Genomic DNA, 26,451 nt, shown 5'->3' on the forward strand with positions numbered 1-26,451 from the left:
ATACCAGACCTCCGTGTGGTGTCTCGTCTTACCGCCGGCAGCGGGGTGGGCCTGATTGGTGCTGTACTTAGAATTTTACCCTGACACTAGTACTCTTCCCAATATGGAAGGTACCACAGATCACAGCAAAACCAGATTAACGCAGAGTGGATTGGGCAGGGGGGGGGGGGGGGGCGCAGGCCTGTGGCACTCTAGCCAGTAGTGTCCCATAGTGTTCCAGTCGCATAGGACCCTACGCGCATGAAACACCGGCCGCCTCGCAGACCCCAACAGGGACTCCTTGCGCGGCGGCTGCATGATGCGTGGCGGACAGCGAAAATACGCAGCACAGTGCAAAATATATACCAGCCGGACCAGAGGATGCGCAGCCACCAAGCCTCAACACACATTGACCAAAGGCACAGAATAGGCATATACATACGCCACAAGGCATAAATAGAAGGCGCGCAGCAGCAAAACGCAGGAAAAAGGCTGCAGACGTGCTAGCCAGGACGGAGAGCGTCGCACAAGGGTGCGTGCCCATCCTGGGTCAACCACCTAGTCGATAGGAGCAGCAGGAGGGAACGGCAGCGGTCACTACGGGAACCTGCCGGAAGTTGAGACAGTCCACACAGCAGGACTCAGACTGACCGCGTGGGAATGTCGTGTTACAGCGAGCGCAGGTGTAAAGCGTGGCTCTGGCTGTAGGCTGTCCGGAACCTCCCGGTCTGGGGTGGGACATGGCATTCACACAATACTGCGCACAGTCACTGGGCAGTATTGGCGCGAGGTAAGCTGCAGGAGAGGTACAGCGCAGGGGAAGGATGCCTCAGGCAGAGCTTACCCTAAAGCGGACAGACAGATCCCAGCTGGAGCTTCTGGATCAGCGCTTCTCTTGTGCAGCAGCAGTTCTGGACACTAGCAGGTACCACAGGTCTCAGCAGTAGCCAGAGGGGGGGGGGAGGAGGAGGCAGAGCCTGGTAAAAATAGGGGGGGGGGGGGCAGGGTTCATTTGAATGGCCCTCCTATTGTGATTCCCACCTTCTGCCCTAGGCCCAAGCCGGGACCTAATGTTATATTAACCCCCATGCCGTCGCAGGCAGCCAGAACAGGGCGCCGCCGCAACTAATGGGCCCAGCAGCGACCGTGGCATGCGCTGTCCCGCACTCTGCCTGCCGAAGCACCAGGCGCAGGTGGGCTCGAAAAGCCGGGGGCCTCGATTTTCAGCCGCGCTGACCGGAAGTCCGGCGCGGGCCCGTGCAAAGCTCGACTCGGTCCGCCGCTATGCTCACAGGGGCCCCAGACAGGCCAAGGGAAGTGCAGGGCCTCAACTCTACGAACGCCGGCCAGGGCACGGTGTGAGCCGCACACATCGCCGCTGCTTGCCGCTACACCCACAGGGATCCCCAACTGCAGTGGGGGCCTATGCTCATGCCAGAGAGCAAGGGCAGCGCAGGGCCTGGAGGGCACGAAAAGCTGGGGTCCCCATGATGGCAACCATCCGTTGGGGGTAAAGGGGGGTTTCCTGCTGGTAGCTGACAGCCACAGAGGCCAAAGGCAGTGCTGGGGCTAATAGAGCCGGAAAAAAAAACAGCCAAAAAGCGCAGTGCTCACCGCGCCGTCATCACCGCGGGCTCTCACAGCAGTGGCGAGCCTCAGGTGGAAAAAGAAAAAAAGGGAGAGGAGAGGGAGGGTGGACAAAGGGAGAGATACTTACCCTCCTGTATACTCACCTCTCTTCCAGAAAATCGTACAGACATCTGTCCCCGGCCACGATGAACGTCCGTCGCGGCGTCCGTCTCCAGCAGTGTTCCCCACCGCACTCGCCATCGCGGAGGATGGGAGTTGCTTCAGGGTGGGGGTCCCTATAGCTGGTGGGCATTGATCTACTGCGCACAGTCACGATTGAGCCACCTTTTCTTCGTTGGGTTGGGCGCAAACACCACGGTGGAGACACGGTACTGTTCGCCCGTCCCTTGGAGGACAGGGAGGCCAGAGAAAAGCCCTGTCTCCCCGTATTCCCATAAGAAAAGTCTTCCATGCAGACCTAAACTACACGTCTGCCTCCTTGCAGACACTAAGCTAAAAACTGATCTAGCTGTATGTCTGCAGGTGGGATATAGCTAGTGGGAGGAGTTAACACTTATGCTTCGTGTCGCCTTTTTAAAAAAAAACAAAAAACACCATTTGTGTCCCTCTGGGGGACTTGCACCATACCACCGATGATCGCTACGATAAGGCATTGCAGGACTTCTCTCCTGCCATGCCTCATCGCTTATTATATCATTGGCAATGACAATGCAGGACGCCGGTATCTGGCGTACTGTTGCCATGGCAACCAGCCGGGCTCTCTGCGATAGCATCGCAAGAGCTGGCTGAAGTCACAGAGGGAGCGCCAGGGAAGGTGTTAACAGCGGGGTGGGGGGGGGGGATGAGGGTGGCGCATCTCTGATGCACCCCCGCTGTTGCAGCGGGAGGCCGGCTATTATCAGTGACAGCTGGCTCCCACTGCCGGATAGCGCGAGATCTGTCATGATATCGTCATTTTGCAAGAAGTACCCCGCTCCCATGATCTACCCTTACGTCATAGGGAGGGAAGGGGTTAAGAACACGCACAGAACTTCTTGCCAACACTAAACATCATGTTCGCCACAAGAAGTATAAATTAATTTTTTTCCACTGCTTATAGTACTTGTTTAGGGCTATTTCGCAATCGAGCATCGCTTTTTTTGAGTAACTGCCCACTCGGGTGAAAAGATTCGGGGGGGGGGGGGGGGGGGCGGCGTGGTGGAGCGGGGGGTAGAAGTGGGGAACCCCCTCACCTCCCCCCCCCCCACTCCTCTGCAACTCCCCGCTCAACCCAGTGCCCCCAGAATCTTTTCCCCGAGTAGGCAGTTACTCGAAAAAAGCGATGCTAGATTGCGAAAAAGCCCTAAACGAGTACGTTCGCTCATCTCTAGTAGGAATTTTTTCAAAATTAGATTGGTTTTGCAGCATCTGCCAATTCTTGGACAAGACAACAAATTGATGTCATACTTGACGAAGGAATCTCATGTGTGGCTAAACTTGGGTAAAGGCTCGGTCAGACAGGCATTTTTTGTTAGTTTCGGTCATCCTCTGGGCCTTAACTATCATCTTCTGTATACCAACAATTACTCGACTGTAGGAGGCCAGACCAGGTATACAAGTAAACTAGACTGGAGGCTTTTCCCTGCAGTACCCCCTAGTGGCACAAATGCATATTTCTTCTGCTTGAGAACTGTATTGAGAAGTACAGGGTCCAGGATTTGCCTGTCTTCAGCTGAGAGAATGTGCAATGATTTAAGACTTTACGAAAAGTCTCAGAAATCTTTCATTAAGGTCTTCATGTTATATAGTTTGAATACCATGTCATAGATATATTAATCATCATTGGAAAATAATTGGTTCATAGAGCGCTGCAGTGATTGGTTCTCAAGCGTGCGGCTCAGCCAATCAGAGCCAGCACTTCCTGGAAACTGGATTTATGAACTACCTGAGCAGGAAGCGCTGGCTACAAAAACAAGTGTCGCGGAACTTATCACCCATGTAAATAAGTCCATACAAAAGAATGGAGTTCATATTTGTGAGTTTTCTGCGTCTCTCAACACACAAAACTCATGTGAGATTTTTGCCCATGTCAATAAGCCCTAACAAACGCCTTTTTCCAGTTGACTCTTGGGAGAACTTAAGGGCTCATTTCAGACGAACGCAGCTTTCGCGCATGAAAAGAACACTTATATAAGAACCAATGGTTTCCTATGAAGCGATCACATGAAGGAATTTTAGACGTACTAAATACTCGCACTAATCAAATATAGGACATCCGTAGCTACAATGCTCGCATCTAAGGTCCATGCTGAGAGAAAAGATAGGAATTGACCTATCTTTGGTGCGCGATGTGCAGGAGTTTCCATTGACTCCTATGGGAGCAAGAGTCTATGGAAACTCCTGTGCGGGAAAAGAAGATTTCTGCCAGACTGAGGGAATATCCCGCTGTAAACTCCTGTTAGTCCTCGCAGGGTCTAAGAGGAATTCACAACAGGACATTTAAAATGTGCTTCTGGCGAGGCAGGAGTTACGGGGCTTCTCCAAGAACGCATGAGGGGTGGAGCTAGAGGTTCCACCCTTTAGCCCCGCACCCATATCTGCACTATGAGGATATCCCTCAGGGAACCCCCATAGCCCTGCTCTTTCTCTCACTGCTATGGGGAAATACTGAAGCCCTGCAGGGCTTCTTTTCCCTCTCTCCTCCTGGAACAGCTGTGCTTTTTTAAATGCAGCTGCGCATTCACGCAATTTTTCGCGCAGTCTAGACGATTTTTTTTGCGCACCTATACTGCGCTAATACAGCACTCGTGTGAACGAGGCCTAACACAAGTCTGTTAATAGTCAGATTGTGTTGGTCTATAATTGATTTTGCTAACAATCGGACCACATTTTATTAGGAATCCAGGAAATTTCAAAGGCCTGACTTATTTCTGGCAATTAGAATACAAAAAGCCAGTAAAAATCATCATGACCAACATTAGTTGTACAGAAACTTTTATTAAAAGGGAGATAAAGGAAAGTAACAGAATCCTTACACTCCATAAATAAAATAATCACATTCGATATATGAACAAATAAACATCTTAAAATAAAATACATTCATCATATGTTCCAATGGGCGTATCTGAAGCAGAAAATCAGCAGCAGATATAAAGCAGCCAAATCCAGACAGAATGATGCAGATTTTAATGCGGGTTTCAACATTTGCATTGCAAGAGGTTGAAATCTGTTGTCAAAATCCGCAACATAAATTGACATGCTGTCAATTTAAAAGGGAACCTGTCAGAGTTCATGCTGCCCGAATCAAGCATGTACCCGCGACAAGTCGGTGCATCGCTCCCTTGTAAGGGTTATTCTAAAACGCTGCAGTGTTTCAGAATAAACACATTATAAGGTTTTAGTCAGAAAGGAGCTCTTGAGTTTGAGGCCAGACGTGCCGCTTCTCCCAATCTGCATGCTGTCAGTTTTCTCCCTGTACATAGGCAGGGAGAGGAGCTGTCAATCAACATGCTGCGGGCAGGGAGAAGTCAGCGCAGCCCGCCTCTTTGACCCAAGAGCTCCGTTAAGAGTCAAACTTAAAAGTGTGTTAATTCTGAACCCGCTGCAGCACAATCCTTCCATGGGATCACAGTGCAGCACCAACCTGCTGATAGATTCCCCTTTAAATCCACATCGTATTGCAATTCTGATGCGGATTCCTCACCGCATGAATGAGATTCTTTAATATCTCGTCTCTGTATCTTGTACGGCAAATGCTGCAGATTTCCCTCAGCATTTACGTCCTATGTGCCCATAAACCTTTAAACATTGCGCACATTTGTTGGTAAAATCTATGAAGAGAATTAGTGAGGTCGGTCCGTTTTCAGTTGCAAGTTGTAAAATATCTTCTGACCGTATGAGGCAACAGCGGTGGAATCATAGAAGTGTTTATGCCAGAACAGTGGCATTTATTTAAAAAAAAAAAAAAAAAAACGATTGTGCCAATCAAAAAAATTTCCACCACTCTTACCACTTGTAACAAAAGTGAGCAACAGGTCTGCCTAGGAGCCGAATACATAGAACTGTGGATATTTAAAATCATCAATGCTATATATAAAAAAAATAAAACATAAAAGTAGTTTGTACCGGCGTAGAGACCCATAAAATGTTGGCCAATTTGGCCATTTCTACACACAAAGATCAGGCATGAATAGTAGGAGATGTCGTGGTAATGTAATGTTACATCCCCTGCTGGTTGCTGCCTGTCAGGGTTGTATGGGATTTGTAACAAGGAAATAGCTGCCTCCAATTCACCCACCATTATAAATGATCATAAAGTGCACGTGGGTGCCAGGAGACGCACTTTTCATGCAGCTCCAGATTTTTGGCATCAGATGTCTTCTTAGAAGTAGCTCACATTTGCTCATTCTGTCCCGCTCATCTCTTTGCTCTCAACTTTTCCAGCGTTCTCTGCAAGCAATAAGAAGGATTTAGCGCATTAATCCAGAGGGTTTACTAGTGTATAAAGGCCCTTTTACACGGGTAGATGATCAGCGTGTCTAAATATGCCAGCGGGCAGCTGACTCTTTCATGTGGGCATAACATTGATCACTGGTCGGCGGAGAGTCTCCTTTGGTAAGCAGGAAGACGTTCTGCTGAGTATGGAGACAAAACGATCCGACGATCACCGGTACACAAACGATTTATCGTTACAGTGTTAACCACGGTAACATGTGCTGATCGATACATTTGTCAATTGACACCCATTAAAACACACTGAGTTTCAGCCCATGTAAAAAGGCCCCACCGCCCATTAACTACTGTTGTCACAACTTATGCAGTGGGCTTCATTGTGGTCCTGTCACTACCGCCTGCCTCCCTGTGACTATAATGACAGCAGCTCTTATAGGCACAGAGAAACTTAGGAGAAAGACCACAATGTAATATATGTCATAAAAGGGGCGGTCAACCTTACAGGGAACAGGTGAGGTCCCCTAAACTGCCCTGGCACCACACTATAGTGACGCACGGTTTTCAGCAGTCTGTCACATAGTGATCGGTCTCTGGTGGTTTTACAAGGGTTCCTTTTGAAACTTTGTGGGCTGGAATAGAGACAAGTCCAATAATCCTTTATGTATGTTCTTATAGTCACACTCTCCCCGCCCTCTTCCTCCCTCCAGATGCTGATTGGCAGGTCTTTCTGTGTTACTGTGCGTAAAGAGGGACCTGCCAATCAGCATCTGGAGGGAGGAAGAGCGACTATATGAACATACATGAGCTTTATTGGACTCATCTCCATTCCAGCCCTGTTAAGTTTCCAAAGGAAGACTTGCAAAACCACCAAACTGATCACTATGTGACAGACCGCTGAAATAGAAATGTCACTATAGCTTGCTGCCCACAGTCCAGGCAGCTTAGGGGACCTTACAGGTCTCTTTAAAAGAAACACTCCAGGTAACACAGATACAATGTGATATGTCTAAATTTGCGCCCATCCTGCGCTTTTTGGGCACTGCTAGCTGATCATTAAATTCAGTCCAACTTAAAAAAATCACCATTCAGCCTTATCAGCAGTTCTCCATGGGAGTGCTGATAGCATTGTTTCCCCCTGGAGAACAAACCATATGAGTACAGATAAAAGCCTGGGCTATTAACTGCATTCAGCTAAGGCTTCATTTGCACACTAAATTGCTATTGAGTAGCTGAGTAGCTACTTGAAACTTTATGCAAAATGATCGCTCAAAGCCGTCACTCAAACTGTCGTTTGAGCGATCATCTGCTGGTGTAAATGGGCCTTTAACCCCTTAATCACCCGGCCCCTTTTTCTTTTTCCATTTTCGTTTTTTCCTCCCCCTTTCAAAAAAAAAAGTAACTCCTTTATTTATCCATCAACATCGCTGTATGAGGGCTTGTTTTTTGCGGGACAAGTTGTATATTTCAATGGCGCTATTTAAAGTACCATATAACGTACTGAAAAACTTTTAAAAAATTTTAAGTGGAGTAAAATGAAAAAAAAACAAAACATTCCACCATCTTTCGGTGCGTCCTATTTTTTATGGCGCACAAACTAAAACAAAAACGACATAACTTTATTCTAAGGGTCGGTACGATTACTACGATACCAAACCTGTATTTTTTTCAATTATTTTCTGCCGTCATTTTGTGCGCGCAATAACTTTATTTTTCCGTCGACGTAGATGAGCAAGGGCTCATTTTTTGCGGATTGTCCTGTAGTTTCCGATAGTATAAATTTGGAATAATACGACTTTTTGATCGCTTTTTATTGCGTTTTTTCTGGGAGACAGTGTAACTAAAAAAGGGCATTTCTGGCATGCTTTATTTTTCGGACGACGTTTACCGTGCGGGAAAAATAATGCGCTACTTTGATAGTTTGGACTTTTACGGATGCGGCGATACCAAATACATCTATTTTTATTTTAGGATTTAGATTTTTTAATAGATATGGCAAAAGGGGGGTGATTTAAACTTTTAAAACATTTTTTTTTTTACTTTAAAGTAAAGTCCCACTGGGGGACTACAACCAGCGATGCTTTGATCACTCCTACAGTATGACGTAATGCTATAGCATTACGTCATACTGCCATTTAAGAGGCAGTCTATCAAGCCACCCAACGGGGATGGCTTGATAGGCAGTCTGCTAAGGCAGCCCTGGGGCCTTTCATTAGGCCCCCAGCTGCCATGACACCTACATGGCTCCCCCGATCTCACCGCGAAATTGACAGCGGCATTTAAATGGTTAATAGCCGCGATCAGCCGAACGCGGCTATTGCCCGTGAGAGTCAGCTGTTATAAACAGCTGACCCCCGCACTGTATGAAGAGAGGTTGCCCCGCAACCTTTCTTCATACATACCCCGCCGCTCCATGACATACCTATATGTCATGGAGCGGGAAGGGGTTAATTGGCAGGAGGAATGGCGATAGCCAGTTGCCAATTTATTCATACGTTTCAAGGAGGAATAACAGAGGAACAAGAGACAGTAGAATTCTAAAGGCTGATTTACACGGGCCGATGATCGCTCAAACAACAGTCTGAGTAACAGCTTTGAGTGATAATTGTGCATAAAGTATTAAGTAGCTACTCAGCTACTTAAGTACCATTTAGGTGTGCAAATGAAGCCTTCACTGAACACAGTTAATAGCCCGAGGCAATTATCTGCGCTCAGATCCTTTGTTCTCAACGGGGAAACAATTCTATCAGCACTCCCATGGAGAACTACTGATAAAAGTGAATGACGATTTTTAGGTTAGCTTGAATTTAACGATCAGCTAGCAGTGCCTGAAAAGCGGACGATGGGCGCACATTTACACGCACCGATTATCGCTAAAACGATCGCCGATGAGCGATTTATTTTAGCGATTATAGGCTGATGTAAATGGGCCCTAAGAAAAGCTAAGCCAGAATTGTTATTTGATAGGGAATACAAGTATTCCAGACAAGTCAAGAGGTGAGAGATCGTCTTGAAAAGGGGATGTCCAAGAATCTCAGAAAATAGTTGCTGTCCATGCATGGAGCCTATGGAAACCTGTCCTAGGAGGGAGCGTGCATGTGCAGACCAGAGGCTGGAGAGTCCATGCATGAAATCAAGTCCATCTGTACAAGTATGAATAAAGTTCTCACCTTCTTAAACTCTTTTGCTTTCTCGCGGTTCTTTGCGTAGCTTTCCTGCCGCATCTTGTCATCTCTCCGCAGTTTAACTTCATCAAGCTGATTATATAACCTTGTGGGGAGTAAATACATACAGAGTATGAACTGGCAAGTAGTTGTGCTACATCCAGCATCAGTGCTATATTCCTCCTTTCACTGCTGCATCTTTTTGCACACTTTTTAGGCCGGTTTCACACAGATCCGGCTCAAAATACCGGAATAAAAACCGCTGCATGCATTCTTCATTCGGAGACCAGGAAAGCAGAACCCCGAGTGCAGATGTGAAACCACCCTCCGACCTACACGTTATACCTCCAGGAGGTGCAAGAATAAAGCTGACACTCGTTAATAGGATAGGAGAGGATGTGTCCCTACAGTCTGCACTAACTTCGTCCTGCTGCAGAGGAGTTTGTATCAGGTAAATAGGAAAAAGATTAACTAATAGAATGGAAAGTCACATTCCAGATCCATGACCAATCACATAATAAAATACAAGGCGTCTTGTCAAGGTTTTAAAAATTTTGCACCAAATTCCACATCTTCCAGGAAGCTTTTAATGCAAATTTCACACTTAAAGACAGCAATCCTGCAACCAAATCCGCAAGCAAAGACATACAAGTTTGCTCGCGGTGGAATCATAAATAATGAAAAACTACAAAGAACAGTTTTTCTAGAGCCCGTTGTGTTTCTTCATAGGATGGGCTTTATTTACAATAATTACCGTATAGTGCGCTGGTGCATCTCTATCTCAGACAGTCTGCGGTCTTCCGGGGTGCACACTTTGACCTCAACCACCTTTTTCAGCCGTCCTCCATCATGAGGGACCGCTTCTGTGAGAGGAACAAAAAAAATAAAAAATACAGTTAGGGCTCATGTCCACGGGCAAAATAAGAATTAAAATCCGCAGCGGATTTTAACTCTTATCCTGCCCGTGGATCCGCACCCCATAGGGATGCATTGACCACCCGCGGGTAGATAAATACCTGCGGATGGTCAATAAAAGGGATTTTAAAAAAAATGGAGCATGAAAAAATCTGGACCACGCTCCATTTTCATGCGGGTCTCCCGCGGGCTTCTATTGAAGCCTATGGAAGCCGTCCGGATCCGTGGGAGACAAAAATCGGGATTTACTCACACGCTCCGTTTCTTCTCTTCGCGCGGCGTCATCTTCTCTCCGTCGCGGCCGGATCTTTTTTCTTCGGGGCGGCGCATGCGCGGGGCACGTCACCGACGTCATCATGCGCATCCGCCGAGCCGAAGAAAGAAGATCCGGCCGCGACGCAGAGAAGATGGCGCCGCCGCGAAGAGAAGAAACGGAGCGGATGGGAGGTGAGTTTATTCTCATTTATTCCTATTTTCAGCGCTCATGTCCGCGGGGCAGGAGGGACCCGCTGCAGATTCTACATGGAGAATCCGTAGCGGGCCTGATTTTCCCCGTGGACATGAGGCCTTAAAGAGATTCCACAACACGTGAATGGGAAAGAAAAGTTGACAAGACTGTCCAAGATCAGGAAAGAACAAGAGTTTTTTCTCCTTCAGAAACAGGAGCACCCTATGGGTTGTGTCTGGTACTGCAGCTCAAACCTATTCAAGTGAATGCTGCAATACGAGGCACAACCTGTGAACAAGAAGGGCAACGTTTTAAAAGAAAAAACATAAAATATAAAGTATAGACCTCACCTCAAACCTCTAGAGCCTGGCGATTGTTGCGCCATACACACAATCAAATTTGAGAGTACAATAAAGGCATCATGACACAATCTTTCGCTGTGTAGCCCTTGCCTCCCTCTCATTAACTCCTCTCCATATGACGTAAGGGTACGTCCTGGAGGCGGTGTACTTACCGCAACTGGACGTACCCTTACGCCATAGGGATAGCATGAAATCATAAGGAGATGCCGCCACCCCCCCCCCCCTGGCAAAATAATCGTACCGACCCGCAGAAAAAAAAATGTAGTGTGTCACGTATGCTGCATAATTAACGCTTTAAAAAAAAATTTATGGCAGAATTGATGCGTTTTCTCTCCCCGCGATCATAAAAAAAAAAGTTTTACAATATAGTCTATGTACCCAAAAATGGCACCAATAAAAACTACAGTTCACCACGCAAAAAACAAGCCCTCATACGGCGTCAATGAAAAAATAAAAGTTATGGCTTTTGAAAAATGGAGATAAAAATCTGCCAAAAATCATTGCGTCCTTACGCCCAAAATAGGCCGTGTCCTTAAGGGGTTAATATAATAACACTGATGCTCTAATGTATGAAAGTCTGTAGTACTGACAGGAATACCCCTTTAAAAAGAGCCTCAGACTTATGGCATATCCACAAGATGAGTGTGGGACCTATACCAGAGTTAGGGCCCCTGGTGACCCCGAATGTGGTAGCCAAGTGCCCTGCACCACACTGTGTAAAACCCATTGAGTCCCGTGTGCAGTACGCAAGCAGCGAGCTATACGGTTTCCATAACTAGTGAGCTGCAGAAACAGTGTAGCTCAGTCAAGTTTGGCCGTTGACATCATCCCAGACCCCTTGTAATCAGTGGTGTTATCTCTGTCTAGTCTAGCTGAGGTCGGAACAGCCCTTTTAGTGCATTTATGGCATCGTGTGTACTATAAAACAAAGCAGACAAGCTGCCATAAACACTCACCAGAGCTGGAGCGCTCATCCTCATGGGTGGCGGACACATTCGTGAGATTAGAGGACTGACTCTCCGGCTTTGGTTCTCGGCTTTTCTTCATTTCTTGGACTCTTTTGGAGGAGCTCTCAATGAAACCTCTTTTCTTCCTTAGTAAGGCTTCTTGCAGGCTTGCCGGAGTAGATGTATATTCAAGACTCATTTCTGAAGGCGCATATATAAAAGACAGGTGATTGGGGGTGAAAAAACTTTAAGTGCTATTTTATCAATTTCCCAAGTGGTGACATATCACTATGTGCCGACTGCTTGGACCCCCCCACAAACCTGTCATTGAAAGACTCCTAGTTCTCTCCTGCACATCTGTGCCCCAGGCCAGGTAGTCTGCTGCTCCAGATCCGCACTAATCAGCTGATATCAGGCCAGTTGTCACTGCAGATATCTGTCCACACTGCAGGCACTGACGTCAATGGGAGCTGTGCTGAAATACCAACCCGGCAGCTGCACTACGGACCGAACCCAACAACCAAGTGGTAGAGCCCATCCAATCAACTCTTGGTTAGCTATCCTAAGGACAGGTTATCAATAGTAAAGTCCTGGACAAGCCCTTTAAGCAGGCCCGTGTTGAAGCGCCCTGCACACCCATTAGCCAGGTGCACAGCTGTGCAAGAGAAATGCTGAATCAGACTATTATCGATCTTAAAGGATTTATCCAACTTTATGCTTCAATGGCAGTTTTTCCTCCCAAAACCGCGGTCACACCTTTCGTTGCCCTCAGTGGTGCGGTGCTGAAGCTCCAGTGGTCTCTCTAGTTATTGTTCAGACGCAGGCACCATGTGACCGCTGCAGCCAAAAGGTCATTTGCCCTACTATTGGCATCACTACTCAGCAAAGGGAGCCATAATACCAGAAGTACAGCATTTGACCACTGATTGGCTGCAACAGTCACCAGTAGTATTAAACATCCATGCTGCCGGCATGTAAACAAGAGACCGGTAAAGGACGGTTGGATCATCGGGGAATGAGAGCACGATCCTTTTTTGTGCACAAATAGTAGCCATTTGTCTACCGCAAAACTCCGATATCGCACCTATGCCATAAAATTATGTGATGGAAAGATCCCTTTAAAAATCGACCCTGTGATTCAGATGATCAAAACTGGTTACCTGCAAAGTGCTGTGATAAAGACATGCCCAATGAAGCCCGATCAGATACTTGAAGGCCTGAAGCATCCACCTCTGGCTGAAGATGATGAAAAGAGCTCTGTCAAGAGAGGAAAAGGGTTACAATCAATATTACATACTACACTAGGCTGACAAAACTATTGGGACATAGAATGAAATTCGGTTTTATTCACATTTTCTTAAATACTATGCTGGGTCACCTTTGGCCTCAACGACTGCAGTGCCCTTCCTAGGCTGCTTTCCACCAAATTCTGATAGATGTCTGGGGGGGGTTTGCCTGCATTCCTCGAGGAGGGTTTCAGATAGTGATGGATGGGAATGATGGGTGTGCAGACTTGGCGTTTTGTGTTTGTCCCAAAGATGCTCAATGGGATGGAGATCTGGATTTTGGGCTGGTCAATGAAGTTTGCAGACGTTCCACTCCTCAAACCAAGCCTCAACTCTGCATGCCGTATGACATGGTACTCGGTCATGTTGGTGGAGACATAGAGCTGTACCTAAGTATTACCACTGGTGTTGAGGGTAAACTTCACTATAAAAAATGGCCCTAGTTTTTCCCAGTAGAAACACCCTTACACCATAACCCAACCTCCTCAAGACCTCACGGTTGAGATAATGCAGTCGTGTAGAAACAGCTCTCCAGACAACCGCCACACCCAAGTGCAGCCATCCAATCGGAAGCTGTTGTACCGTGAATCAGCTCTCCACAACACTTGCTTCTACTTCTAGTCCAAAAACAACGCTCCAAGCACCTCTGTACATTCACTGCTGTGATGTTGGGCTTGTGTGCAGCCGTTCGTCCACGGTAACCCTTCACATACAGTTCCTACAGATGATTCTGGTGCCAATGGAGGTTCCGATGGCCTGCGAGATCTCCTGAATGAGTGTTTCAGCAGACGATACACATGATGCTTCACAGCTCATCCAAGGTTTCGTCGTCCATGTTCCTTCAGTCTACAGGGTCTCCCTGAATACGGTTGCACCGCACATACCAGATGTTTTTCCATTTCTGAGTAACATTGCCAACAATAAGACTTTGGAAGGTCCAGAAGTGAGGCGATGTCCCATACTGATTGGTAAAGCCCCATTTAGACATAAGGATTATTGCTCAAAAGACATCTTTTGAGCAATACTCTTTGTGTCTAAATGTGCCCATCTTTCAGTTTTCTGCCGAACGATGGTTTTCAGTTCTACTTGAAAACCATGGTTTAGCAGAACAGCTGATAAGCAGGACCACATGCTGTGTTCTGCCAGCTGAGATCTGATAACAGTTGATAACATTGTTACAGCTGTTTTCAGTTCTCACCCTGCCATGGCAGGCTGTGACTGCTGTCCATGATGCTGAATTCTGCATAGGGAGCGTGGCTGAACAATACAGCTAATTACAGAGCTCAGACCTCCTGCTGAGTTCTGTAACAGCTCCTCGAAGCTCATTTGATGCAAGTGAAGCTGATAAGTACTAATAACAATTAGTACCTATTAGTACTTTTATGCAAAACGATCGCTGATCTTTCAATATTTGAACGATATCCGTTTGTGTAAATGGGCCCTTACTCAGGTGCCATCCCACCACCAGACCCCATTGTCAAACACCTGATGGCATTCCGATGGTTTCTGGGATATCCTGCGTGTTATTCTCCTTTATACCCAATGATCACACATCCAATTTTCATGTCCCCTTTCACCTGACAGCGCAGGTTAGTGAGAATACGAATGATTTCGGTCGACATAGTGTATGTAGTCAGTCAGTCGTCAGATATACGAAATCAGTGACTTGATTATCAATTAGCGTATTCCAAATGTCCTATGTAACACATGCGGAAGTGATCTATAGCCTGGGATTACACACAAACCCGGTGGTGCAACAGCTGCAGTGCAGAGGATTACATACACTCAGCTTTCAGAGGTTTTTCATGCAACCGTTTCACAAACATACGAATGATGACATACTGCTGAACCTGACCCCTCTTCAGGTATGTTCACACTGCGCAAGTCTCATGTGGGTTCCAATTGTAATGGAAATCCAAGAATTAATTCAAGCAACAGATTTTTACATAGGTGAGTGTGCGGACCCCCCCAAACAGCATATTACTTATTGATGTGGATTACAAGTTGCACATGGTACACAGATCAACCCTACTGAATGCAGCTAATCCGTGTGCAGATCCGCAACAGAAATCCAAGGTTTAGTCTCAGATTCCACCAACAGATACTACTGCAAAATCTGCCATGTGAACGTACCCTTAAAGGGGTTGTCTCATGAAATCAAGTGGGGTTATATACTTCTGTATGGCCATATTAATGCACTTTGTAATATACATCGTGCATTAATTATGAGCCATACAGAAGTTATTCACTTACCTGTTCCGTTGCTAGCGTCCCCGTCGCCATGGATCCGTCTAAAATCGCCGTCTTCTGGCGATTTTAGACGCGCTTGCACTGTGCGGTCTTCTGTGCGGTGAATGGGGCCGCTCGTGCCGGAGAGCTGGTCCTCGTAGCTCCGCCCCGTCACGTGTGCCGATTCCAGCCAATCAGGAGGCTGGAATCGGCAATGGACCGCACAGAGCCCACGGTGCACCATGGGAGAAGACCCGCAGTGCATCGTGGGTGAAGATCCCGGCGGCCATCTTAGTAAGGTAAGGAAGAAGTCGCCGCAGCGTGGGGATTCGGGTAAGTACTAAACGTTTTTGTTTTTTTTAAACACATGCATTGGGTTTGGCTCGTGCCGAACGGGGGGCCTATTGAAAGAAAAAAAACCCCGTTTCGGCGTGAGACAACCCCTTTAAGGATGCAGCCAATATTAGTGTGGACGTCATTATGTGGTGTGGACAGTCAGATAGCCATAACCTTTTACTTTTTCTGCTAGTTACAAGAGCTGTAATTACATGGTGAAAGGCTCTTCATCGAACAGGTAAGATGTGTTACACCCAGGAGAGCACCTTACCTGCGGCGTGTTTCCATCATCTTGATCAGAGACCGTTCTGGGGGTGGCCAGGGGCTCGGAGCATACCACGCTGCTGTCGTTCAGGCTGAGCAGAGTTAAATCTGGTTCTTCCAGGATACCGCGGATTGAGTCCGAGTCCTAACACAAAATATACTGATTATCTGTAAAGGGGTTTTCCCACCACTGAAAATAGTTTCACAGCCACTCTGTCTACTTCACAGTTGCTTCTGACCAGGCCATGTGACTGACCAAATTGCCCTCAGCATGTCCCGAAATTCTGATAGTGGTAGTCACAAATGCACACCACTCACTTCAATGGGACTGCCAGAGCTAGCGGAGTGCTTGAATTCTGCTATCGTCAGCAATTCCAACTGAAGTGAATATTGGTGCATGCGCAGCACCACTGCCAAAAATTTAGAGATGCGTGCAGCAGTTGGACCCCCACTGAGCAGAATGTTCTCAATCTATAGGATGGAAAATAACGTGTCAAACCCCTTTGGGGTGCATTCACATAGCCGATTTGCTGCGAATTTTGGTGCAGATCTGCAGCAGATTCAACTCTTTCAACTTGAATTTAATAGAAAGGGTAAAATCTGCTGCAGATCCGCAACAAAAATCAACAGCAAATCATGAAAGTGTGAACGCACCTTTAATGGGGATCCTATAGACTAAGCATTAGTATTTTACTCACCCATGTGCGGATAACGCTTGACAGAAAACCAGCAGAAGATCCTGTCGTCAGGCTAGATAAGGACTGGAGAGAAGATCTGGAGTGAGATGAGCGAGTCATGTTCTCAGATCTTGGGGTCTGATCAGCTTGATTAGAGCCTTCGTCAGAATGTTGAGGATCCCTACGGTATGTGCTCGCTTCTGCACCCTGATCCGCCTGTGCAGTAGGCAGCTCCTCAAAACGAACGCTTCTCACGCTGTTTCTCTCCAAAGATTCGGATATTGGATGTTCAGACAGTTCAGACTCCTCCAGAGTCGCCTGTGCGGCCACAAGTTCATGGAACGATCTGCTCTCCTCTGCCGCACTCATCAGGATGTTAGACAAGTGTTGACTAGCGAAGGGTCTGTGACTGACGTAAGGCTTACGAGAAACAGCAACAGACTGTGAAACATCACGCTGCAAGGGATCTTCCTGTTCCTGACTGGAAACTAGATAGGACGGTTCTTCGTGTCCGCTTATATTTGGCTCATTAAGTGTGGACTCTGGGTGTAATGGAAGAAAAGATCCAGAAGAATCTAAAGGGGGAAAAACATCAACCATCAATCCTGACCCACATGAGCAATATTTAGACATTGTCATATATTACATGCAAAATAAAAAAAGCATTTATCCCAAAAGGCTGTGTTACCGCTACGCTGGACTGGCTGGACGAGCAATGAGTTTACAGAAGCACCGTTTTCTATGGTTACCTGCAACTGCCACTAGAGAGCGCATGAGCTTACGGAATACTGTTATACATTGAAAGGGGGTTTCTGAACTTATATTTGTGTGCGCTGAGCGCTCATCAGATGATCACAAGTATTTATTGTTTTCATGATCTCACCCAGCATGTTGCTGCACCGCGCATGCAAGGGTTGGATCACATCAGTGTCAGAGGTTCCACTAAAAAACGTGACGCAATTGTGCAGCAAGCAGCGCTATTTCGTCCTGTATATTCTGGTAAAATGCTGGACTGCAATCGAACAGACCCCATTATAATCCACGGGGCTCCATTCGGTTACATCAGACAGAACCGGTGACGTTTTCCTGCTCCCCTAACAGAGCAGGCAGTAGAAACTCCCTAATGCTGATGTGAACGAGCCCGGATCCATTTTTAAAGATGGGAAAACCCTTGAACTCAATAACTAGACTGTATGGAATAGGTGACATTTAGAGGCAAGCTGCAGGCAATCTAGGAGATTACGCACATCTGTTCAGAGATGAGGTCCGGAGACCCACGGTCAGGCGGTGGTACACTGCTGCACTCCGTACGTGGAATATATGGAGCAGAAGACAGTGTGGCCGGGCCCTAACTGAGAGCAGACATCTTTAAAGGGGTGTTACAATCTTGACTTTTCATAGCCGAGATGGAAAAACTGAGCTGTATTCAAACAGCTGTCGGAAACAGTCAAGTGCTTCAGCACAGCACTATTGGCATAACTCTTATAGAGGTGGAGGAGAGCTGTACAGACAATGCAGGACAGAGCGCTATGTGGGTTCTGTAGGTCCCATTCACTGCAATGATAGCTACAGAAAAGGCATCGGGCTGAAGGGCTCTGCTATTTTCGTAGTTAACGGCTGAGTGGTTGGTAACTATAGCAGCGGTTTCACACGTTGGCTATGAAAAGCGAAGAATTAGAACAAAGCCACAAAAGTTGCAGAACTTGTTATACAATCAAGTGAACTTTATTTTTGACAGACGCATACAATATGAACTCGGATTAAGTGTACGAACCCTCACAGGTTGAACGGTCAGAACAGAAAAGTTCAGCACTGCTCAATGTGAAAAACCTGCAGTCCAGACAAAAAAAAAATATATTTTTTTTTAAAAAATCACGTGCGCCATTTACCACCTAGCACATATTTATATAAGACACACACGAGCTCTGTTCACTCAGCAGAAAGCGTCATCATATGAAAAGCTTGTGACCGCTATATATTTATCACTGCCGCCTGTATTGTACTCCACTTACCTGCCTCATGGTGCCTCCTGGGCGAACTTCTCCCCATATTCTGTGAGTGGAACAAACCGACAGATGAGCCGAGAGTCGGCGTGTTATATGGGAGCTGGGATGCAGAATGATTTCTGCCGCTTCTGGAACTCTTGGAACAAACAGAATTCAATCAGCAGATTTGGATGAGACAAAATATCAGAGCAGGCCATAAACAATGAAATCCTACCTGCCCCAAGTCCGGCATGCTTTGTGGGCTGCTCCGGTCCTCAGAATGGGCATAGGATAGAGTGGAAACACTGAAGTCGGGCTTTGGATCCAGTGAGTGGAATGTGGTTGACAGGTGGTTATCAGCAGCCGAAATATCAGCAGGCACTTCAGGAGCTGCAAGAAATCAGAAGGGGGTAATGATCACCATCTATCCACAAAGTATAAATGTCTCCGTACCCCGCACCTTTGACAACTGGAGAGTCCCTGTATGGAAATTAGGCCCTGGACCTCGGAGTGCAGCATAAAAAGTTTTCTGTGGGAGAACAATATCCTAAGCAACTGTGTAACCCCCGAACTGCCCGGAACTAAAGTGTTACAAGAGTCACGTTACTTACAGTGAAAACTCAGGTTTCTTTCTAGAGAGGCGCTGAGATCTTTGGTGTATTTCTCTATGATTTGCTGGATTTGGCTTCGATTTCCCACTGAACTCAAATAATCACTCCATGTTGTTGCAGGAGGGATCCCAGTTGTAGCAGCTGATGGACTGGAGACGCTGTCATTATTTACCTCAATGGCGGAATAGTTACATCTCTGGAGGTCCGATAGGAGATCTGAAAGACATTATGTGTGTGTATAGGGGGAATCTGCACATCACGGACATTTACTGCGAGTGTTGAAGTGTACATATAACACTAGTGTTACAGTAATGATATCTGTATGCTATACATCACCTGGTCATGTGTTTCTTATATCAGCTTAGGCTAATAAATAATTTGCAGAAGCATATAATGTTATTTCACTTTTGATACTTTACCAACATGTGAATTACCATATGACTGTATTAACCAATCCTGTATGAGCACAATAACGCCTATTTTGTGATGTAACGCTTGTCCATAAAAGCGATTGCATTCCTTTAAATAAATCAGAAGCGTACTGACTTGATACAGAGCATTGTGCCAATCTGTTACCTTTTGTGCACAAGCGTCTGCATAGCTTGGTCCACAAAGTGACCTTAAAGGGGTCAACCCCGATGCAGGGACTTAAAAAAAAAACCGCACAGCGCTTACCTGAATCCCCACGCTCCGGTGACTTCTTACTTACCGGTTGAAGATGGCCGCCGGGATCTTCTCCCTCGGTGGACCGCAGGGCTTCTGTGCGGTCCATTGCCGATTCCAGCCTCCTGATTGGCTGGAATCGGCACGTGACGGGGCGGAGCTACACGGAGCCGGCATCCTGCACGAGCGGCCCCATTGAGAAAAGAAGACGACCCGGACTGCGCAAGCGCGGCTAATTTGGCCATTAGACGCCGAAAATTAGTCGGCTCCATAGAAACGAGGACGCCAGCAACGGAGCAGGTAAGTGAAAAACTTCTTATAACTTCTGTATGGCTCATAATTAATACACAATGTACATTACAAAGTGCATTAATATGGCCATACAGAAGTGTATAGACCCACTTGCTGCCACGGGACAACCCCTTTAAGAGGAGCCTTGGTCGCTCCGCTAACTAGGCAACAAAAGAAAACGCAAAGTTTATTTGTTCCGGTTAGCTTATTATAAAATAGAATGGAAAGTAACTTTTCACTTCGAAAAAAGTTTGCTTTTGTTGTCAGGACATCGATAACTAAAAGTAAAGAATTTCGAATGGTTCAAGGACATACACCGTGAGAAAAGAGATTACTTACAATCATGAGCCAAAGTCATTATACAATGCAGAGATGTCCATACAGTTCAGAATTAATGAAAATGTCTGGTTCTTTCCATTAACCCCTTCCAGCAGCTCACTCTGCACATCTCAAGGAGTACAGTAGGGTCACATTCCTGTTGCAAGTTCTGAAGTATGATCAGTATGGCTGGGAGGCAAATGGAGACTTCCTGATGATTGTTTTCCCAATGGGTCTTCAAGGTGGTTTCACAAAGTTTCCTTGCTATCTTTGTCTTTGGGATAGCAGAGCCAAAACTGGACAGTGCCATCGATGAGACTGGCCTGAACGTATTGACTTCACTGTCGGATGAAGCAATGTCTAGTGAAAACCCCTAGTAGATCCCAAGATGATTCTGATGCCACCTCTTCACGTAAAACTTGGGCTTATGAAACAGTTTGTCACAACTCTAGATAAAGAATAAGAATCTACAGCGATGAAACCTCTACTAAAGGTCTTCCTGAAGCCGACGGAGGCCAAAGTAAAAGCTTGCATCATTGTGGGACCACAGATCAAGAGGATGATAAAATGTCTGACATTTCCTGACCTGCTCACAGAAGTACAGAAAGCAGTTTGGAACAATGTTCTTGTCGCGGTTCAGGTGAAATCATGAAGCAGACAACTATGTGGAGTTGGTGGAAACTATGGTGAAGAGATACGTCGCTATGGGCTGCAGTATGTCACTCAAGGTTCATATCCTGGATTCTAATCACGCTGGAGCATACTCCAAGGAACAAGGAGAAAGGTTCCACCAAGATATAAAGCAGTTTGAGAGTCGCTATCAAGGACAATACATCAAGATAATGATGGGTGACTACATGTGGGGGCTGGTGCGGGAAAATGACCCAAGTACACAGTAATCAATCGAAAAGAACCAGACAGACATTTTAATTAATTCTGCATTGTATGGATATATTCTGTCAGCTGCACCTCAAGAACATCACAAGAATCCGCTCTTTTCTCACTGTAGACACGCTAAAAACGCTTATTATTGCCCTAATCTATTCATGGCTCAATTATTGCAACCCGTTGCTGATCGGCCTCCCCTGCTCCAGACTCTACCCCCCCCCCCCCCCTCCCCAATCCATCCTGAATGTGGCAGCCAGGCTCATCTTCCTGTCCAGACGGTACTCGGATGCCTTTGCCCTGTGCCAGTCACTGCACTGGCTACCTTCATCCACAAAGCCCTCCACAGCGCAGCATTACCAAAGTCCCAGGCAATCCAGGACTCGCAGACCTTCAGACGTGCTCTAAAAATGCACCTCTTCAGGAAGGCATACCTTAAACAAACCCCTCTGTACTCCACCTGATAACATGCTCCCTGACCTACTGACTGCAATCCCTGCTAGCCATCATAAACCACTCCTGCAGTCATACCGATTCTGTCGTCACACGGCTAAATGTCTGACCATTGTCTATGTAGAGCATCCCTCACTCTCCACCTCGCCATACCGTGCACATCTCCAGCCATTTTACCCTCTGTATCACCCCATTACTTGTAGTATGTAAGCTCGTTGGAGCAGGACCCTCACCCCTATTGTTTTATCAACTGATTACTTTGTAACCGTGGTCCTGTAATTTTTGTACTTTTGTCTTTCTGTATCCCCCGTCTATGTAAGCGCTGCGGAATATGTTGGCGCTATACAAATAAAGATTATTATTATTCTGCATTGTATAATTACTTTGGCTCATAATTGTATGTCATTTTTTGTCCTTTAAACATTCAATATCCTATATTTTTAATTATCGATGTCCTGACCACAAAAGCAAACTTTTTTCAAAGTGAAAGTTATTTTCCATTCTATTTTAGAATAAGCTAACAGGAACAAAAACTTTTCTTAGACACAAAAATTGTGTTGCTTAGTGTAATCTATTCGCAATTCATTCTAAGGCTACAAACACAAAACTCATTTGAATATGAACTCCATTCTTATGCAGGAACTTCTTCACGTTAGCCATTTTGTTCCTCGAAGTTATGTTGGAAGGTAAAAAAAAAATAAATTACTGCACGTTTTATTTTTTTTGCGTGCCTCGGAACACATCTTTTCAATGGGACCTTAAAGACATTGCATAGAACTCGCAGGTTGTGCAATGTTATGTTTCTCATTGAAATCAATGGGAAACACTTGCGATAGGCTGACGTGCGTGTCACAGATGTGATGCAAGGCTTTTTTTTTTGCATGAAAAACACCTTGCATCCGTGAGCAAAACGCACATGAACAAGCGTGATATCTGGCAGAGTTTCAGTCGGATATCGCGCTCACCCGTGTGAATGTAGCCGAAGACAGCTGAGACTATCTAGGATGGTTATCACTAAAGCGAGATCTTACACCGAGACTCTTCAGCAGTTTTCACCTGCACAGCGATGCTTGGGGGTCACAAGCTGAGCGGAGAATGGAGCTGCAATGCTGAAGGGACCTCTGTTCTGTGATTCTTGGAATGTGGGGACCCTCCGCCAATCATGATGTTATTGCATATTTTAGCAATAAGCCATTATATGATGGGAACACCCCCTTTAAGCCTAAATGTACCCCAAGTACTATAGCATGTTAATTAGAGATGAGCGAATATACTCGTTTCGAGTAATTACTCGATCGAGCACCGCTATTTTCGAGTACTTCCGTACTCGGGTGAAAAGATTCGGGGGGCTCTCTCCCCCCCCCCCCTCCCCACTCCCCGCTGCAACCCCCCACTCACCCACGGCGCCCCCCGAATCTTTTCACCCAAGTACGGAAGTACTCGAAAATCGCGGTACTCGAGTGAAAAAGGGGCGTATCCGAGTATGTTCGCTCATCTCTAATGTTAATCCTTTCCAGTCACCTGACAGGCTCCACACCAGGTGAGTCCACCATTGATTTTTTCTATGCCATCTCTATATAGAATTATATATTTCCATGATTTTATAAAACTGCTATTTATACAACTCGGGAACATGGACACACTATTTTCTCTTCTTTCCAAGGTTCGACATTGAGATCTCCCTGCATAGCTCCCATGTTAGGAGAGGTCCAACACAGGTTTTTAACACTATGCAGAAGAGCGGTCAGATATCGGAGTTCTCTTCTACATGCATATATTACACTATGTGGAGGGGTGGGGGCACCTCCGACATGGGACCTCTCCATACTGTAATATACATATGCAGAAGAGAACTCAGATGTCTGACCGCTCTTCTGCATATTGTAATATACATATTAACACCTTTAATTTTCAAAAAATTGCCAATAAAATCATCCTGACTGCTCATTTTTATGCATTTCTGTTGAGTGATTCCAAGGAATCCACAAAGCGCTTTCCCACAAAAAAAAAAAAAAAAAAAAAAAAAAAGGGCTGGGGAGTGGGTGGCAGGGGAATGGGATTGGAAAGGGTTAATATTTTCTACTACTGTATTAGTAGTTTGCAGTAAAGAGTACATCACACAAGGAAAATACCAGTGTTTCCAGGACTTGAATCAGTTTTCTCGCTGGTCAGGAAGCTGCCTGATGATATGGTTGTGGAGGATAAATCACAGACCGAATTTGGGCTCCTTCCTTGTCCAGTTGACCCCTGGATAGAAATATAGGCTTAAAACCGTTCCCCTTACCACAATGCATTACAGGAGTTGTACTAAGATAACAAGTTATCCCCTATCCTGATCAATGCTGAGACCCCACTGATTGAGAACAGAGTCCTGTGTCCCACGTCGTCCTCACTGAGAGGTTACTGCACCCCCACAGTGTGGAGAACACTGAATGGAACGACGGCCGCTCCCATTCACTTTCAATTGGACTGTGGAGATGGTGAGCGCAGGCACTTGGGTATTTCTGCCAGGCCCAATGAAATGAATGGGGCTGACGGAAATGCATTATTCCACTCATTCTGACATCACTGTAGGGGCAAAGCGACCCCCACAGTGCCAGGCAAAGGGGAACACAGGACCCCCGTTCTTGATATCGGTGGGAGTTTCGGCAGTGAGACCCCCACCGGTCAGCATGTTATCCCCTTACCTTTGGATAGGGGAGATCTTGTAACTCTGGTACAACCCTACCTGTGACACTCTGAGCTCAGATCAAGTGTAGAAACCACCACAAGATGTGTCTGGTGAGAAGAAGATGCATCATGGCTCAGATTGGAGAGACATACAACACACAAACATTCCTGAAGGACACTTCCACATGTACAAGGAGTTAGAAAGCCGCCTGCGTTCAAGGCTTATAGAAACTGTTCTAGGGAACAATTCAGAAGAACAGACTCTATAAAAAGCAGCTGTCACCGGTTTCCCCACTGATGTCAATGAGAAAATCCATGTCAAGTCCAAAAAAAAAAAAAAAAGACTGCAGGGGCCACAGCAAGCACTTGTGAAAGTACCTATCACACTCTCAAGACACACACAAGGAAAAGCAGGACACAAGAGACAAAACACGGGCTTCTCAGATCAGCATAAATCATGTACCGGTTGCCCAAGTACTCAGATTTGGCTAAATTTCATCATTGATCATTTTTTCAAAAATGACCTCAGAGGGTGGAGCCGGTTTACGGATGGCATCAAATGATGTAATAATACTTACGGGGCCGGAAGCTCCTTCCACCATTGAAAGGGGTTTAGGGAATGAATGCCTGTGACCGGTGGGAATCTCATACGGACTTTGGTGTGAGCCTGGAGTAAATGAATGATCTAAAAAGGATATAAAGAGAATTGGACGTGTCCAACGTCACGTCACTGTTTTTGTAAAGATGGTTAAGGTGCATTCACACACACGAGATCTGCCCAATTAGGGTATGGCCAGATATTGCACATGAAATGGATTTAAAATTATGTAATTCACATCAGCAATATTTCTTTTAGACCGATGGTCCAAGATAGAAAAACTTCTGTGTGTTGTATTTTTGGGCGATTCTTGTATAAGAATCTTCTATTCTTTCTTACGGCAAGAGAAAAAAAAAAAAAACACACGCGCGCGCATGTAAATTCAAGTTTCATGTGAGTGATAAAAGTTTTATATCTTTACTATTGAAAAATATGCAATTTTCAATCATGCAGACCAGGAAAGGACCATGGTGCTTGCAGGAGGGGTATAGCTAGTGGGAGGTGTTAACACTTTTATGCTTAGTGTCGCCTCCTAGTGGCACAAGCTATACCCAAGTATTTACTGTGTCCCCCCAATGATACAGGCGAGAAACTTACATTGCTGCGATGAATTTTGCTAAAAAAAGCGTATTGCATCGCAATCACAGGTCAAGAGTGCAATGCCATCTTCCTTTAACCCCTTCATGACGCGACTTTTTTTTTCTTTTTTCCATTGTTGTTTCCCCCCCCTTAAAAAATCATAACTCCTTTATCCATCGACATCGCTATATGAGGGCTTTTTTTTGCAGGACGAGTTGTATTTTTTAGTGGTGCTATTTAAAAGTACCGTACTATATAATGTACTGAAAAACTTTTAAAAAATTCTAAGTGGAGTAAAATGAAAAAAAACAAACCACATTCCGCCATCTTTCAGTGCGTCTTGTTTCTACGGCGCACAAACTGCAACAAAAATGACATAACTTTATTCTATGGGTCAGTACAATTACTACGATACCAAACTTGTATAGTTTTTTTTTTTTTTTTTTTACTATACTACTTTTTTTTTTAAAGACATTTAATTTTTTTCAAGTATTTTCTGCGGTCATCTTGTGTGCGCGATAACCTTTTTATTTTTCTGTCGACGTAGTTTAGCGATGGCTCATTTTTTGCAGAATGTCCAGTAGTTTCCGTTAATACCAATTCAGAATACATACGACTTTTTGATCGCTTTTTATTGCGTTTTTTCTGGGAGACAGGGGGACTGAAAAAGTGCATTTCTGGCGTTTAGTTTTTTTTTTTTTCCCCCGGACGACGTTCACGTTACGGGGTAAATAATGTGCTACTTTGATAGATCGGACTTTTATGGACGCGGC

At 45.7% G+C, this 26,451-nt stretch overlaps 1 protein-coding gene and 1 non-coding gene across 2 annotated transcripts in view; both read right to left on the minus strand.

Annotated features, from left to right (window-relative positions):
- Positions 1-4,537: 4,537 nt before the first annotated feature.
- Positions 4,538-26,451, minus strand: part of CEP295 (centrosomal protein 295) — a 63,988-nt gene continuing 42,074 nt past the window's right edge. The window contains exons 18-29 of the mRNA XM_066586928.1: positions 25,080-25,186; positions 23,964-24,078; positions 19,222-19,437; positions 18,846-19,000; positions 18,638-18,767; positions 16,647-17,200; positions 15,956-16,093; positions 12,994-13,090; positions 11,843-12,034; positions 9,916-10,024; positions 9,168-9,267; positions 4,538-5,997 (exon numbers count right to left, since the gene is read on the minus strand). Of these exons, the coding sequence (XP_066443025.1) occupies positions 5,965-5,997; positions 9,168-9,267; positions 9,916-10,024; positions 11,843-12,034; positions 12,994-13,090; positions 15,956-16,093; positions 16,647-17,200; positions 18,638-18,767; positions 18,846-19,000; positions 19,222-19,437; positions 23,964-24,078; positions 25,080-25,186 (1,946 nt within the window). The 3' untranslated portion in view covers positions 4,538-5,964. The remainder of the gene's footprint in view (positions 5,998-9,167; positions 9,268-9,915; positions 10,025-11,842; positions 12,035-12,993; positions 13,091-15,955; positions 16,094-16,646; positions 17,201-18,637; positions 18,768-18,845; positions 19,001-19,221; positions 19,438-23,963; positions 24,079-25,079; positions 25,187-26,451) is intronic.
- Positions 24,940-25,008, minus strand: LOC136594603 (small nucleolar RNA U2-19). The gene has a single exon (XR_010788595.1). It is a non-coding gene; the product is annotated as a small nucleolar RNA U2-19 (small nucleolar RNA).

This window comes from Eleutherodactylus coqui, chromosome 1 (genome assembly GCF_035609145.1).
Source record: "Eleutherodactylus coqui strain aEleCoq1 chromosome 1, aEleCoq1.hap1, whole genome shotgun sequence".
In the NCBI taxonomy this organism is placed as follows: Eukaryota; Metazoa; Chordata; class Amphibia; order Anura; family Eleutherodactylidae; genus Eleutherodactylus; species Eleutherodactylus coqui.